The 16,300-nt window shown below is 41.1% G+C and overlaps 1 protein-coding gene across 4 annotated transcripts in view; it reads left to right on the forward strand.

Annotated features, from left to right (window-relative positions):
• The window catches only part of FGD3 (FYVE, RhoGEF and PH domain containing 3), a 121,688-nt gene that overhangs the window by 80,521 nt on the left and 24,867 nt on the right, over positions 1–16,300 (forward strand). For all 4 annotated transcript variants that reach the window (XM_064454266.1, XM_064454264.1, XM_064454268.1 and 1 more), the window contains 9 exons: positions 377–533; positions 4,365–4,503; positions 4,869–4,927; positions 7,517–7,663; positions 8,228–8,320; positions 8,801–8,880; positions 9,289–9,319; positions 9,829–9,930; positions 15,396–15,458. In XM_064454266.1, the coding sequence (XP_064310336.1) occupies positions 377–533; positions 4,365–4,503; positions 4,869–4,927; positions 7,517–7,663; positions 8,228–8,320; positions 8,801–8,880; positions 9,289–9,319; positions 9,829–9,930; positions 15,396–15,458 (871 nt within the window). The remainder of the gene's footprint in view (positions 1–376; positions 534–4,364; positions 4,504–4,868; positions 4,928–7,516; positions 7,664–8,227; positions 8,321–8,800; positions 8,881–9,288; positions 9,320–9,828; positions 9,931–15,395; positions 15,459–16,300) is intronic.

The raw sequence follows: 16,300 nt of genomic DNA on the forward strand, positions 1-16,300 counted from the left end.
GCATTAAAACCTCTTCAGATGTTTGGCTTTGGTGGAAAAGATGATTTCTAAAAAGTAAAAGTTTCCCACAAGATTTTTTGCTGGACAGCAGAGATACATAGATGTTTTCTTAATAATGTGTAGTCAGTTTGAATCTGATCTTCACTTAAGAGTGACGGTGGGGGAAGAAATATCATCCTTTGTACATCTAGATGAATGTTTAAGGTTTCATCCAGGGTACTGTACAGAGGACTTTAAGCTAAACTTAGCCTGATTGCATATGTGTGTAAGTGCTTGTGCATGTGGGAGACAACTATGAAAATCTTACAGTTGTGTTTTCTCTCTGAAGATAGTATTCATTTCCACAGATTTCAGTACTTACCTCTCTTTCCCATAGGAACGTCAACCCACGGCTAGGAGATATCCTACAGAAACTTGCTCCTTTTCTGAAGATGTATGGAGAATATGTAAAGAACTTCGACAGGGCAATGGACATGGTGAACACGTGTATGCAGAGGTCCTCTCCATTCAAAGATGTTGTTCAGAACATACAGGTATGTTATTAATTGGCATAATATGGCTTGAAGATCCTCATTTATTTGTGTGAAGTTTGTGTGGTTTTCTTTCCCCAGTGCATGAGACACCGTTTCTAGCTACAAGATAATGCTGCGTTAATACTAAAAATGTACCATTTTAGTGGCAGTCCTTTCTTTTTTGCTGTGTGACACAGATTTTTCACATAGGTAGCTTTTTCTCCACTCATGTATTGAAGAGGAGTATCAGAAATCACAGAATGAAACTTCACCGCTGACCTGGCAATTCTGGCTGCAAACATGTCCATTTATAAACTCTTTTGTGATTTCTCTTCCTCATTACTAATATTAATTGCTTTTTAATAACTACATTTTCATTCTGAGGTGGGTGTATTTGAGTTTGAGCATATCACTGGCAGCATCTGCTGTTGGTCTGATTTTTCTGAGGCTCATGAAGTGGCATGCAGCGCTCAGGGATCACAGCTCTACAGGAGGATGCTTAGCATGGATTTTCATGTGTTTTCTCTTAATTATATAAAAAGCTGTGTGGGGAGGGAGGGAAGAGCTCTGCTTATGCTGGCATATCCGTAAAACCTCTCTCTGCCTCAGGCCCTGGGCCAGATGAAAGGATGCAGCAGGCTCCCACACACTTGCCAGCATCCTTCCACTGTTGCTGGGAAAGTAGATTCTGTCCTTTGGGAGGGGAGGGATGGCAGGGAGCAGGTTAAGCTGAGAAGGGAGCACAGCTGCCTGCCCTAAATGGAAGGATTGTGGCTGGGCCAGCTGTGGAGAATCAAGTAATCCCCCAGCAAGCTGGGAGAGGAGAGGCCCTGTGAAGAGGCTTGGGGCTGCTGGGTGGTGACTCAGAGAGATGCTTGGAGAAGCAGGAACTGGGGACGGTCCTCTTCTACTGGGCTCTTGCTCCATGTGGCCTTTTCTTAACCTTTTTCTGTCTGAACGCAGCCTGCTCTCACTGACGTTCTGCACAGCAAGCACTGTAAAAGAAAGCACGCAGGCGTTTTGCTGTCTTCGGTTTGTGCCAAGCTGCTGACGTGGCTTTCTGAAGTATAAATCAGTTTGTGACTGCTTTCCCTACAGGACAGGCATCTGCCCACCCTAAAATTCATCTGTCTCTTCTCACCACGAAGCTACCAATGCAAACAATTCATGTTAGCTCTCAGTCTGCAAAACTGGACTGCAGCTGTCTGAAACCATAAGTATTTCTGCTGTTGCTTGAACAAAACTTTGACAGGCAGTATGAAGGCAGGCAATGCATATAGGAGATGTAATTCTGAAACCTGCTAATGTATGTTATTTTAGCGGCACCATCGCAGTACCTTTTGATTCTGTCAATGACTGTACCTGCAAGAGGCAAAGATTTGACCCAGAATACTTAGTCCAGTCATCTGACCTATCTTTGTGCTATCAAAAGCCACTGTTACTTTTCAAAATGCCAGTTGAAATTTGTTGTGATCCTGCAGTAATGCACCATCCACCTAAGCTGTTAATGGAATAGGTGTACAGCTTAAGGCATTAGCAATTATTAATTATGCTAAACTAAGGAAAACAGAAAACAAAGGTCAAACAGTACTTATAAGTGAATGACTGTGACTTAACAAGTTTACTTTAGCTGACCTTGATAATAAACATACTTTCTATCCAGTTCACATCCACCTACTGGGGCTAAAACTTGATAGCTGGTGAGTTTATTAGGACTTTTCTTTTGTCAACTTTCTCCTTATGCCATCACATGAGTACTTTTAAATATATATTTCTGGGTTTTGGATTGTCACATGAATTAAACACAGAAAAAACATTTATCCTTCCTCTAGTAAAGTAATTTGAATTGCAGTGTAAACTCTAGACTTTTAAAAATTGTGTAACATCAAACTTTTACTATTTGGAACAGTTTATTTTGTCACTGCTGACTTTATACAGAGGATACACTTGTCATGTGAATACAGCTGACACGAGCCTTGAAGTTACTTCTTCCTCTGCTTCCCTATTGCTGTTCAGTGTTAAGGTTCATCTTATTTGCAGGATTTAAAAGACAATGGAGAAGGTTATAGTAAGTGGATTTGGGAATATAAACGAAGCGCTAATATTGTGTAGTGAAGTTCCATGATCCTTTTAGTTCTTCCCAGAATCTCTGATTCTTTCCATCCCAGTTGTAGTTCCTCGGGAAACATGGTGCTGCAAAACTCTGAGAAATAAAAAATTCACTTCATCTCCTATAAACAGAAATACTGTTCACCCTGCTGCACTGTGACAAGATATTTTAAATTTATATCTTTGAATTTCTGGAAGGATGGGTAATATTTTTCTACTGGACTTTCATCTCATTATCTCCAGGCTTGGCTTTGAGAATTGGGTGAGTCAGCAGTGTGTCATGGGCTATAATATTTATGAGGAAAATTGAAAATACCTGAAACAAGCACCTTTCTCTGAGAAAAGCATACTGAAATTAATGTGGTTGTTGAGGGGTTGCTTACACTACAACAGACCAAGATGAGGTATTAGTGAGCTGACGTGGCAATAACACTATGGAGAAGAGCATGTGTGTGTACATATGTGGTTAACATGCTGATGTGGGATTCAGGAGTCAGATTACATTGCTAACGGAAACTTCCTGTGTGCTTTAAAACAGGTTACTTAGTCTTACTGTGTTTCTCATTTCTCCTACCCTCTTTTAAATAGAAATACCCCTTCACTTCTTGGGGATCCTGTGAAAATAAGTACACTGCAACACTCAGTACCATTGCAAGCAAAGCAGATTGGTGCCTTATCGGGTAATATTTAGTGTCATCGGTCTCAAACCTAGCCCCCTCTTGGTCAAGTAAAAAAAGAAAAGCCAGGCATGGGACAAAGGTTCACGTGAAACCTGTCAGCTCTGATACCTGAGGCTAGAAAGGCTCTACAGAGGGATCAGGACAGGCTGGATTTATGATTTATGGACCACGGCCTATTGTATGAGAGTCAAAAAGGCTAAGTGCTGGGTCCTGCACTTGAGTCACAACAACCCCATGCAGCGCTACAGGCTTGAGAACAAATGGCTGGAAAGCCGCCCAGCAGAAAAGGACCTGGGGGTGTTGGTTGACAGCGGCTGAACATGAGCCAGCAGTGTGCTCAGGTGGCCAAGAAGGCCAATAGCATCCTGGCTTGTATCCGGAATAATGTGGCCAGCAGGACTAGTTATTGCCATCCTATACTCAATGCTGGTGAGGCCGCACCTGGAATACTGTGTTCAGTTTTGGGCCCGTCACTACAAGAAGGACAAGAAGGAGCACATCCAAAGGAGTGCAGTGAAGCCGGTGAAAGGTCTGGAGAGCAGGTCCTGTGAGGAGCAGTTGAGGGAGCTGGGTTTGTTTAGTGTGGAGAAGAGGAGGCTGAGGGGAGACCTCATCGCTCTCTACAACTGCCTGAAAGGGAGTTGTAGTGAGGTGGTGGTCGGTCTCTTTTCCCAAGTAACTAGCAGTAGGATAAGAGGAAATAGCCTCAAGTTGCACCACGGGAGGTTTAGATTGGATGTTAGGAAAAATTTCTTCACCAAAGGGGTTGTCAAGCATTGGAACAGGCTGCCGAGGGAGGTGGTGGAGTCACCACCCCTGGAGGTATTTAGAAGACATGTAGACGCGGTGCTTAGGGCCATGGTTTAGTGGTGGACTTGGCAGTGTTAGGTTTATGTTGGACTCCATAATCTTAAGGGTATTTTCCAACCTAAATGAGTCTGTGATAGCTTGAGAAGTTGTTTTATGCTACTCTAAGTGTATGTGAATGGTCATTTTTCATTGCTGTTTAACAGCAAAGGCAGGAACAAAACTAAACCCTGTGCTTGTTTCCTTTCTGTTATAGAAACAGGAGGTGTGTGGAAACCTGACATTACAGCATCACATGCTTGAACCAGTGCAAAGGATTCCTCGTTATGAACTTCTCCTAAAGGACTATTTAAAGAAACTTCCAGAAGAGTCTCCAGACAGGAAAGATGCTGAAAGTACATGTAAACTCCTCTCTGTCTAATGAGCACAATAAAATCTTGGAGAGTTTTTTTCTTCACGTGTTCGGATACTTTCAACTAGGGCTATGGTAGAAATGGAGATTTGAATTAATCAAATTATCGCCAAACATAGCACAAAGGGATGTTGAATGCACTTAGGACCAGCTGAACATGCAGAACTGATTGTGTATATAACTGCTTATAAGCATTCCTTTTACTTTACGGAAAGAAAAAATATAGTCCTTCCTTTTGCAACAGCAACTTTGTAGGAAAAACACTAATCAGGGAGGTGAAAAATAACCCAAGGTGCTACTAACAGATATAATCCAGAGAATGCTTAACTGTCGCTACCTTTATTGCAGAGTCACTGGAACTCATATCTACAGCAGCGAACCATTCGAATGCAGCCATCCGAAAGATGGTGAGTAGAAATTGCATAATGAAATTGTAATCTGACTGAAACACTTGGTTGAACCAATGGTCCCCCATTGCAATAGGCTCAGTTAAGTAGGCTGGGGAGAATTTTCAAATACAGTGAGTCAGGCTTTAAACATCATTGGGTATCTGAGTTTCTGAGTTCTCTATATCATAAATGAGCCTGTTGTGGTTACCATGGGATTTTGGGGCCTAAATTTCACTTTCCTTGTTCCTAAGGACCCAGTGGATTGAGAAAGGAGGTCTTCATTAAAATTATTATTTGCCTTTCATAGAAAAACATTGAAAGTATTACAATTAGTTCCATTCATAAAGTGTCCTTGCAGATTTTCACACTATTTTTTCAGGCCTACAGGTCTTCACCAGACTGGAGGTTGTTTTGGTTTGATTTTGTCTCATCTTAAAGGCTCAGAGTGTGCATTTAGTGTGTTTCAGTAGCTTTGGTATACTATACTTATAAAGCTGGACAGTCTGAGACCATGGAGATTCTGAATGTTAGCACGTGCTTTACATACAGAACAGCTAGTGCATTACCATTAAAGTAAATGGACTTTAGAGTTACAGATATTATCCCTTTTGTGTACCCAAGTGCCTCAGGAGCTTTTGTATCTAATAGATCTGAAATGCTCCATATCTGGCTTAACACTCACTGACCTTTTGTGGGTACAAGGTTCATGTCCCTTTCTGCATCAGACCCTTACTTCCTTCTCCTGGCCAGCAGGGACACCATGAGACCATGTTTCTTGTGGCTGCTATAGGGAAGTAACCAGCTGATGTCTGTGTATTTTCTGTATGTCTCCATGAAAACCAATTTCGAAACCATCTGTTTTTGTTCATGTCCAGTATGTTCTCTTGATATATTTTGGTGGGAATTTTTCTGGTTTAGGGCCTTAAACAGCCATTTTGCTGGGACTGTGTACAGTATCTCCACAGACAGCAGGAATATGAAGTCACCAGCTAGCTGCTTTCTTTCTTGTATGCTTTTTATGTTAGTACATAAAGAAAAGGTGGCTATAATAATTTTGCACCCCCTTATTATTGCTGATAAGAACCTGAACCCTCTAACTAGGGCTTCTTGTTGCCTTGAATTCTTCTGTAATTAATAGGGTTTGCCTGGGCAGAGTAAGAATTTCAGGTTTGACCTCATGGTTTCACAACTCACATATCCCAGCAGAAGGTGCTGTGGGTGTGCTGGGGCAGTTGATGAGGGTTGGTGGGGAGCAGTGCAGTGTGAGGGCACCACTGTACTGCACATGCGCCTCTGTAGAGCCCCACGGGGTGGTGTGAATGGCTGTGCAAGGTCAGAGCCAAACCAAAAGATAAGCAAGGGCTGTAGCAATATCTCCAAAAGTTAGATTAGTGAAGGTTTGAATTAATTGTTAGCTGCTTCCTCCTGTTGTGGTATAGTAGAAGAAATAAATCGTGCTTCCAAAGCTGACTTTTTGTAGAAGTGTAGATGTCCCTCAGGTTTTGGATCTGCTCTTGGTGTTCTAGTTTCTGCTTTAAAAAAAAAAAAAAAAAGCTTGATAAGTTCACTGTTTCTTGTTTGTTTGTTTTTAAATTAGTGGGATCTCTTGCTCATCTCATTTGGTGGAAAAAATGTACTGCTTTTTGGGGCTTAGGTGATTTGCTTATTTGTTTTTAGTCCACAGCGCCCTGCCTTCCATTTTGTTTTGTAGTGTGTTTATTTTAATGGTTTGGGTTTGTTTGGGTTTCTTGGTAGAGTTTTTTGGGCATTCGTTTGTTTAATCATCAGACAGAACAATTGATTAGGATAGGAACTGGTGTGATCTATATTTGTGGTGAAAATTATCAAGTCAAATGGGGGTAAACAAAGTGTGTAAAGACCTGAAATTCCAGCTTAATCTATAGATAGGTAGAGGTATGATTTAGAGATGTGTTTGGGCATATATTTGGGTGTAATTGCATAGATCTCTGTCCTCACTTTCTAGCCATTTGCTGACAGTGCCATTTGGAGCACATTAGTCCAGCTTGTGGTTGAAAGCCAAACCATTCCAAATGCTGTAACTCAGTAGCAAGATTTACACACCTTTCTTATTTTGAATTGTTAAAGCTGCTGCAGTGCTTAATATATAGCAGCTGCAAGTGGGTGAACGAGTTACCTTTATCAGTTTGAATACTGTGTAGATGAACTTTAATATCTTGATACGGGGTAGACGCTGAGTTTAATAAATTAAAACTTAGAAACAATTTGGTAACATACTAGTCTCCAGCCTGGCCATTGATTTTACTGGACCTGATGCCATTGCTTCCAAAGATACATATTTATTGTTGAATAAGAGTATCTAAAAATATCAAATAGATCAATCTCAAAATGTCATTAAAATACTACAATCCAAGTGTGACTCATGAGTGACTAATACAGAGTGAGGAAGACTACTGAAAAGTATGGAACAGTTATTCATTAATTTGTGAAAATGCAACGCTATAGCAGAAGTGAAAGACTATTTTCTTTCCTACTTATTTACACTTACCACAGAAATTATTCTGTGGGTAATAGACCAAGTGGAATAATTTTTCTTAATTTAAATTGCTGGGGGTTTTGTACTTGCAGGAAAAGATGCACAAGCTTTTGGAAGTCTATGAGCGACTTGGTGGTGAAGAGGATATTGTTAACCCAGCCAATGAGCTCATTAAAGAAGGACACATTCAGAAACTTTCAGCAAAGAATGGCACAGCACAGGATAGGTATTTATTCCTGGTGAGTTTTTTTGTTGCTCTTATTTTCAGAATTGTGCTGTGAAATGGTACATTTCCATCTTCCTAATCTCAAATACAAAAAGCATTCACCAGCTGAGCCCAGCTACTCTCTCTCTGAGCAGCATTTTTCTCTTAATGAATTTTTCTTGAGGGTTTCCTTCCTTCTTCCACGCTTGTACCTTTGCCAATGGCTCATCAGGCCCAAAAGGGCCATCTCCCTCCTTAGGGGCTGTGTTTTTGTGAAGCACCCAAGGAGGTGCTTTTCCAGCTGTACCGCCTTGCTGCGTAAGATGGCCAGCTCTTGCTGACACTGAGAGAACAGCTCTTCTTTGCTTTCAAGGCGGTCAAATTGGTACCAGACAGAGCAAGAGAAGGGGGAAGTGACTGGCTGGCATGTTTCTATCTGTCCACTTCTTTCAAGTTATGATATGTGAGCCTAGCTTGCTCCTTAAATCTCTTCCTGAGAACTGCATCTTAGAGTAAAACACTCCAGAGTCCTAAACTGTCAAAATGCAGGCTCTGTCCAGCATGTAATCCCTTAATGTAAAATCTTCCCTTGCTACAGTTTAACAGCATGGTGCTATACTGTGTGCCAAAACTGAGGCTGATAGGCCAGAAGTTCAGTGTTCGAGAGAAGATGGACATTGCAGGACTGCAGGTTTGCATCTCTTCTTTTCCCCAGTTTTAATGCTTACCCACTCGATAGCATCAGATCCCTTCTGAATCCAAAAGTATAACAATATATATATATGTAGATATATAATCAAATTCTAAAATCCAGCTTTAGAGCTTCTCTTTTTTTTTTTTTTTTTGAGTTATTATGAGGTAATCATCCAAAGGTGGGTAAGAAAATGGTGACTCTGTTCATCCTTTGATTGAAAGCCTTCTCTTGTCACGTAGGTGACACAGGAGCCTCCTTTCCCCCTTCTGCTGTAGGGGACTGGTTGTTGATACAGATTCAGAAGTTCTGTAGCTAGTCAAGTAATTGTGGAAACAATCCTTTGTTTTTTCTACCTCTGTACTGTATTCTGGGTGAACCTTTCAACTAAGTATTTCCAAGAATGAATATATTTATTTGTAAGTCATTAAAAATGATTGACAATGGAGTCTAGTAAGAAGCTGACCTTTCTTTTTACAGGTCCAAGAAATTGCCAAGCAAAACGTGGCTCATACATTTTCAATAACAGGAAAAAAGAGGTCGCTGGAACTACAAGCCAGGTATGGTGCTTGTTCTATCTTTCAAGGTTTGTGAATATTTATGTAGAAATTTATGATCTAGGGGATATGGCTGTGCTTTAACCAGGAGATAAGCATCAGAGATGCGTAACTTCCATAGGTAAGATAGTATGTTGGTCTAAGTCAGAGTGTGTGAAGCGCTATGCTGATTTGCTTCATTGAATGCTTACAGTGTTTATAGCAGTACTTGTAGGTTCCACTGTATTCAAAGATTTTTTGGCATTTGTTTGGTAATAATTGAGGTCAATAATTATTAATAATGTTTATTAAATAGTGGATAGCAAAGCTAAAATCTTGATGGTATAAAGCTGTGAAGATGTGAATTGAATTTACTGAAAATATTGGAAGTAGAATTATGATGTTTTCAGTATTTTTCTTTTGTTTTAACAGGACAGAAGAGGAGAAGAGGGAATGGATTCAGGTTAATACAAAACTACTACGATAGGGTGGAAATCACCATGCAGTCAGCACCCTCTGTTTTTAAAATTATCTTTTGGGGGTTCTGAATGAATGTGGCTGTGTGAGGAAGCTGGGTAGTCCAGTCTGGTGAAGCGGCTTATGGAGAAATGTGGAGCCGCAGTCAGGGTCCCACTGCTGACCCACTGTCTCCAGGCAGTGCGCAGGGGCTTCAAATGGATTCCCATTTCCTGCAGTCCTCAAGCCCAGTTAGAGAAGAGGCTGAGGTGTCATAGCCTTGTATATTCTTGCAGTCTGATTTCTAGAGACACTGTCTGACAGCAGTCTTAGTTTTTAACTTAAGCAGTAGTGAGTTAACAACACCACTCAAAGTTATAAGGTTTTTAGATTTCCATTTCATTTATGCAAGTGTGTTTTTCACTAAAATGATAATCCTGATCATCTTCCTATGAGCTAATTTTTTCAAGGCTCCTTTTGTGATGCTTCTTATCTTTGCTGGAATTTTTGTCTCAGGTCATTCAAGCAACAATTGAAAAGCACAAACAGAACAGTGAGACATTCAGAGCTTTCAATAGCTCTTTTTGTCAAGAGGATGAGCATCTTCCTGATTTCTCAGTAAGTATGAGGGCTTAATTCTCCTTCTTTGCTGTAACAGTTTTACCAACAGTTAAACTGGACTTACACGGTTATGTTTCAAATAGTGTAGTCTTGTTCTTAAATTTACCATATTACGGTACGGTACAGTCAATGCCATTTCTCTGGCTCTCAAAAGCGTATCAGTCATAGTTACTCAACCACGCAGGTATGGAATAAATTACCCAGGATAATTCAGTACAAGTGATCTATCAGTCATGTTTTCCAGACTAGTGGCTCATTTAGCACAACAAGTGTAATTCTTCAATGTTATGAGTAGTTGGCTGTCCAGAATGATATTTGTGTGCCTCAGAGATTTTGGTTCATTACCCTTCCCCAACTCCATAGAGTTGCATTTTGGGATTTTTTTTTCCTTATTTTATTATCACTTTAACAGTTTTAAAGAGTAGAAAGGAAATTGATACATTCTAAAAGAATCTGAAAAATACTGTCTTATAGATAATAAATATATTTCAGAAAGAATACTCTTCAACTAAATATGCAAAATAGCATTGAAAGTTTGTTCTGCTTCTCTGCAACTGTAATGTATTACTCTATGCTGTGTTCACTACGAATTTTGTTTTTACACGAATCACAGAATGGCAGGGGTGTTGGAAGGGACCTCTGGAGATCATCTTGTCCAACCCCGCTGCTGGAGCAGGTACACCTAGAGCAGGGGGCACAGGACCACATCCAGGCAGGTTTGGGATATTTCCAGAGAAGGAGACTCCACAACCTCTCTGGGCAACCTGTTCCACTGCTCTGTCACCCTCAAAGTAAAGAAGTTTTTCCTCATATTCAGGTGGGACTGCCTGTGTTCCAACTTGTGCCCATTGCCCCTTGTCCTGTCATTGGGCACTACTGAAGAATCCTGCCCTCTTGTCCTGACACCCACCCTTTAGATATTTGTAAGCATTGGTAAGAACCCCCCTCAGTCTTCTCTCCTCCAGGCTAAACAAACCCAGGCCTCTCAGCCTTTCCTCATAAGAGAGATCCTCCAGTCCCCTGATCCTGATCATCTTGGTAGCTCTCTGCTGGACTCTGTCCAGTAGTTCCCTCTCTTTCCTGAACTGCGGAGCCCAGAACTGGACACAGTACTCCAGATGTGGCCTCACTAGGGCAGAGTAGAGGAGGAAGATAGCACCCCTCAACCTGCTGGCCACACTCCTTTGAATGCACCCCAGGATACCATCAGCCTTCTTGACCACAAGGGCACATTGCTGGCACATGTTCAACTTGCTGTCCACCAGCGCTCCCAGGTCCTTCTCAGCACAGCTGCTTTCCAATAGGCCAACCCCCAACCTGTACCGGTGCATGGGGTTGTTCCTCCCCACGTGCAGGACACTTCCTCTTGTTGAATTTCATGAGGTTCCCTCGGCCCAGCTCTCCAGCCTGTCCAGGTCTCGTTGGATGGCAGCACAGCCTTCTGGTGTATCAGCCACTCCTCACAGCTTGGTATCATCAGCAAACTTCATCCAGGTCATTGATGAAATTGATGAACAGGACTGGACAAAGTATTCACATGAGTATGGTAATAATATCTCTTCATTCGACTTGAAAATGGTGGTGGTAACCTTAGCCACAGTCATTTGTTACAAGCTAATGAGGAGAGGGCCTGGGAGCAGGAAGTTTTTAGGAATTTCATGCAGAGCTGCCTGTGTGTTGATGATGTCAGTGGTCAAAGAAGGTAGATCTTGGAGCACGGGGAGAGAAGGTCTATCTGCAGAGATTAAACTTGAGGATCTTTTTATCTTCTCCCCCTCTGCCCTCTTAAACTCTTTCTTTTCTTTTTGGTACCTAACCATTTTTGAAGCCTCTCCTTTCTCAGAACTGATTTAGTGACTTGATAATGCTGGATTTTTTTCTGACTGATTTCCCAAGGGGCTAAGTAGGGATGTTAGGTATTCCTTTCATCCCAGCATTAATCAGACTGACAGTAGAGATCTTCACATACATCTGCAGGGTCTAGGATCCTGTTGCTGATAGCAGCCAGCAGTGAGCCATTTTCAGAATATGGCGTGGCTTGCTGATCATGAACTATTCATCAGCTAAAAATACTTGGAAAAAATTGGAAAATAATAAATTCATGCCTATATTTTTTAATTAACTCATGGCTGCCTTCAGAACCAGGATGCTCTGATGCAAAAAATATCTTTTACTACTAAGCAAACTAATAAGCACACCACTTTCTGTCCAGTTAAGACACAGTGTCTGTCCAGCTTCATTGTTATTATCTTGCTTTGTAAATTCCCTTTCTATTTTGCTTCTGTGTTAATGGTGTAGCCACATGTTCATACTCCACTGGTTCATAAAAGTCAAGCAGAGCAGAAGTCTGGTTTATCTCCTGCTTGTGATACTAATGCAGTCTGCATCTTAATTTCTTTTATGCCAGAATGCTAACCTGCATTTTTAGGAGATTAGCTTATCTAGATAATCAGCCTTGAAAACTGATGTCATGGCTAAATGTGGCAGAAATTGCTGTAAGTTAAAAAAAGCTGAAGATAGTTCTGTGAGGAAAACTAGACAAATACTGAGAGTGTTTTAGTAGTAATATGCTGCTGTAGGCAGCATCCACCATATATATCTCATAATCTTTATGGAATATTGGGCAGCATGCTTTAGAGGAAAAAATTACAATGATCTTCCTTTTTTACTCTGGGCTGGATCTATACCAGCTACTAGAAATTGGACTCTGGTTCTAATAAGCCTGAAGAAAACTAGCCAAATTGCTTTTCTCCCGTCTTTGTCTATTCATTTGTTATGTTACAATGCTTATGACTGATTTCAGTTGCATAACCAGTCCATGCCTTTGCATGCAATTCTGGCCATGCTTTTGTTTTTCCTGCTGACTTACATGAGCTCATACAAGCATTAAGGATTGATATTCAGCCTGTAATTTGCCTACAGAAGACTTGTGGTTTCTTGCAGGTGCAGAGATATGACATTTGACCCAATTCTTAAGATCATGCCTGTGCAATAATCTACAGCAGTTAATAAACTCCCACCTGTCAGGAGGTGAATACTTAGAGTCATTGCCAGTCAGTCCCCTGCAGGGTGAATGTAGCAGTGGTCTTTTAAAGAAGTCGTTTCAGGAAGCTTCAGGGAGCCTTTGTGGCTTAGTTCCTTCAGAAAGAGGACACTAATTTCCCTGTTTTCCGTTTTCATCTGCAGCATTTCCAGGCTATGTGAAGGGTTTTTTTTTTAAAGCCATCTAAAAATGTTCCCAAGGAAAAGGACCCCTTTTACCACTGCTCGATCTCAGAAGAGTTGGTGGCTTGTGGTGTGGGGGAAGGACCCAGTATGTGCATTATTAGAAGGCTGGCAAGGAAAAGTGCCACAGAGGGCTGAGCTTCTGTGGAAATGGCATCCCTAAGATATGAGAGTTTGGAGTGCTTCTGTTAGTTAGATTACGATTTTTAGATCCTGTTAAATCATCATTATTTTCTACCCGTTTCTGTTCCTCCCCCTATATTCGGGTAGTTCTGACAAGCGTGAATAACTCTTGGGAATAACTCCGTACCAAATCTTATATACTTTGAGTGGTAATGGTAACATAAGGGGAAGACGCCCTTTTGAAATCTTTTCTGGATTAAGAGTAGAGGGTGTTTGATTTTTAGCACATTATTCCAAATAAATATTAAAAAGACGTGGGTATCCAGACAGGTAAGAGAAATTTACTCTTTTCCCTAAATTTTTGGGGGGTTTTCTTGATCCCTCCTTCAGATCCCATTTTCTCTCCACATTTTTCATTTCCTTTCCCAAGTCCTTTGTCACAGCACACAGATACCCTTTTACTAGGCAGAGGGATCTAAATACCTGGGTTGATTAGGATTCCAGTGGAAAGAAACCCCTTTCCACAGGACCGGGGAATAGATGATGTGAAGACCCTAGGGTTGCTGGGTTTTTTGCGGGCAGAAGTAGATGGCTAGAATCATAGAATCATTAAGGTTGGAAAAGACCTCTAGGATCATGGAGTCCAACCGTCAACCCAACACCACCATGCCTCCTAAACCATGCCCTGAAGTGCTATGTCTACATGTTTTTTGAACGACTCCAGGGATGGTGACTCATCCACCTCTCTGGGCAGCCTGTTCCAATGCCTGACCACTCTTCCAGTAAAGAAATTTTTCCTAATACCAAACCTAAACCTTCCCTGACGCAGCTTGAGGCCATTTCGTCTTGTCCTATCAATAGTAACTTGGGAGAACAGACCAACACCCACCTCTCTACAACCTCCTTTCAGGTAGTTGTAGAGAGCAATAAGGTCTCCCCTCAGCCTACTCTTCTCCACACTAAACAACCCCAGTTCCTTCAACCTCTCCAGACCCTTCACCAGCTTTGTTGCCCTTCTCTGGACACACCCCAGCAACTCAATGTCCTTCTTGTAGTGAGGGGCCCAAAACTGAACACAGTATTCGAGGTGCAGCCTCACCAGTGCCAAGTACAGGGGCATTATCACTTCCCTTGTCCTGCTGGCCACACTATTCCTGATACAAGCAGGAATTGAGTACATGATGCTTCCCTTTAATTAAGTTGCATTTCCTGAGGAAGTGATCTGGGGCCACACAGCCCTAGCCCCAGGGGATGCATTTGCTTCTTTGCTTGTCAAGAGTCAATTGATTGTATTAGTATATAAATAGATACAACTAGGTATCAGAATGAATAGCTCTTCAATTTGGCCACTTACTCAAAGCTACAGTTCAGGTTGATTCTAATAACAGAGATTAAACCTTTTTGCTTTCAAATGGAATGAAGCTAGAGTGCAAAAATGCACTGAAGATTTGGATAACCTTGAAATATGAGATGTCTAATTGGGAAAGGAAGAATGATCTATGGAAAAAACCAGAGAATTTATCATAGAGAATCTAATATTTTGAGAACCTTCTGTAAACTAGCAAATTCCTTGTAAATTAGCAACAGATGAGGTGGCTTTCCTTTTAGGATGTAGCCTATGATTTTTGGTGTACATAAGCTTGTCATTTTCCCTCTATATGTGAATATATACAGATGCCAGTTTGCATTTAAGAGATTAAGAAGTGTATTGCAATTAAGAAAAACTTAACTGAGTACTATTTGAATGGAGTAAATATTCTTCCTCTTCAGAATCCACTGACTACACAAAGCACCTGCTGGTTTGTCTTGCAGGGCTCAAATGGAGTGGTGTAATTCAAAACCTGCCCGTTTGCTTTCTGCAGTGCTTATGGGGGATAGGCACACGCTGCAGCGAAAAGCAGGCTTGGCAATGCAGTGCTGTCTGTCAAGTCACCCACTTCATAGTCAATCCAGTATTTGAGGGTGGCTGAGTACATGTGCAATTAAAGTATATTCTCAAGCAAAAAGTTGAGGGGTGAAAAGCACATGGTGCCATGTTTTCTTTTTCAATGTTTAATATATTTTAGGAAGAATGTCAATGTTGAAACTGGTCTGTGTCATTTTGTTTCTCTCAGATAGCAAGCACCAGCTCAGTGGAATCAATGCCAGGAGCAGATGGTGGTGGTGCATTTGGAGGGGTAAGTAATTTGGAGCTAATACTTTCAGTAGAGAGAGTTGAGGTTTCTTCTGTAGCAGGAAAAAAAACTCAGAGGTACTTCAGTATATCAGTTTATATTCTGCTGTCCGTTGCTGCAGCTGTGCTGTCCTTAACTTCTTGGCTAAGTCACACCCATAGCTACTTGCAGGGTTTGTACCATCAGTGAATTTAAACCCTTCTGTTCCAGATAAATGCTGCACATGTATGTGAACCTAGTTATGGGGAACCTAGCTGGAGGGAAGCTGATTGTTACATTTGTAGCATCAGGGTTGTTTTTTTTTTGTGGTTTTTTTTTTTTGTTTGCTTGTTTTTAAATTCTGATAGCGAGCTACACTGAATTCTTGGGGGAGGAGGGCAAAGAGAGACATTGAAACTTTGCTGATTAATACTGTCACTTTGTGTAACTCAGGATTTCATCTCCGGAACCAAATTTTGATTAACACTTCTTTCTAGTGTGCTTTGCGTGTTTCTGCCAATACAGAGGAGGGGATGATAGTACTTTCATACATCTCTGGCCTGTAAGGGATTGGCTGCTGCAAAAGCAAAATACACTTCTAAAGATATTTTTCATTTTGCTCGGTACATCATCTGCGACTGCTGCTGAGTCAAACCCAGAGTTTTTGAGTCCTTAATAAGATCAATTTTTTTAGCACTCTTATCTCTTCCTTCTAAAATATCTTCTGAGATTAACAGATTTCAGGAAATACCTTAGGGTCAGCTGAGTTTGCTGAAGAAAGCCCCTACAAGAAGAAATTACAATGACAAAAAATAAACAAAACACCCACAACCTATCTGCCCAGACATACTATAAGATTATATGTA

This window comes from Phalacrocorax carbo, chromosome 6 (assembly GCF_963921805.1).
Source record: "Phalacrocorax carbo chromosome 6, bPhaCar2.1, whole genome shotgun sequence".
Classification (NCBI taxonomy): domain Eukaryota; kingdom Metazoa; phylum Chordata; class Aves; order Suliformes; family Phalacrocoracidae; genus Phalacrocorax; species Phalacrocorax carbo.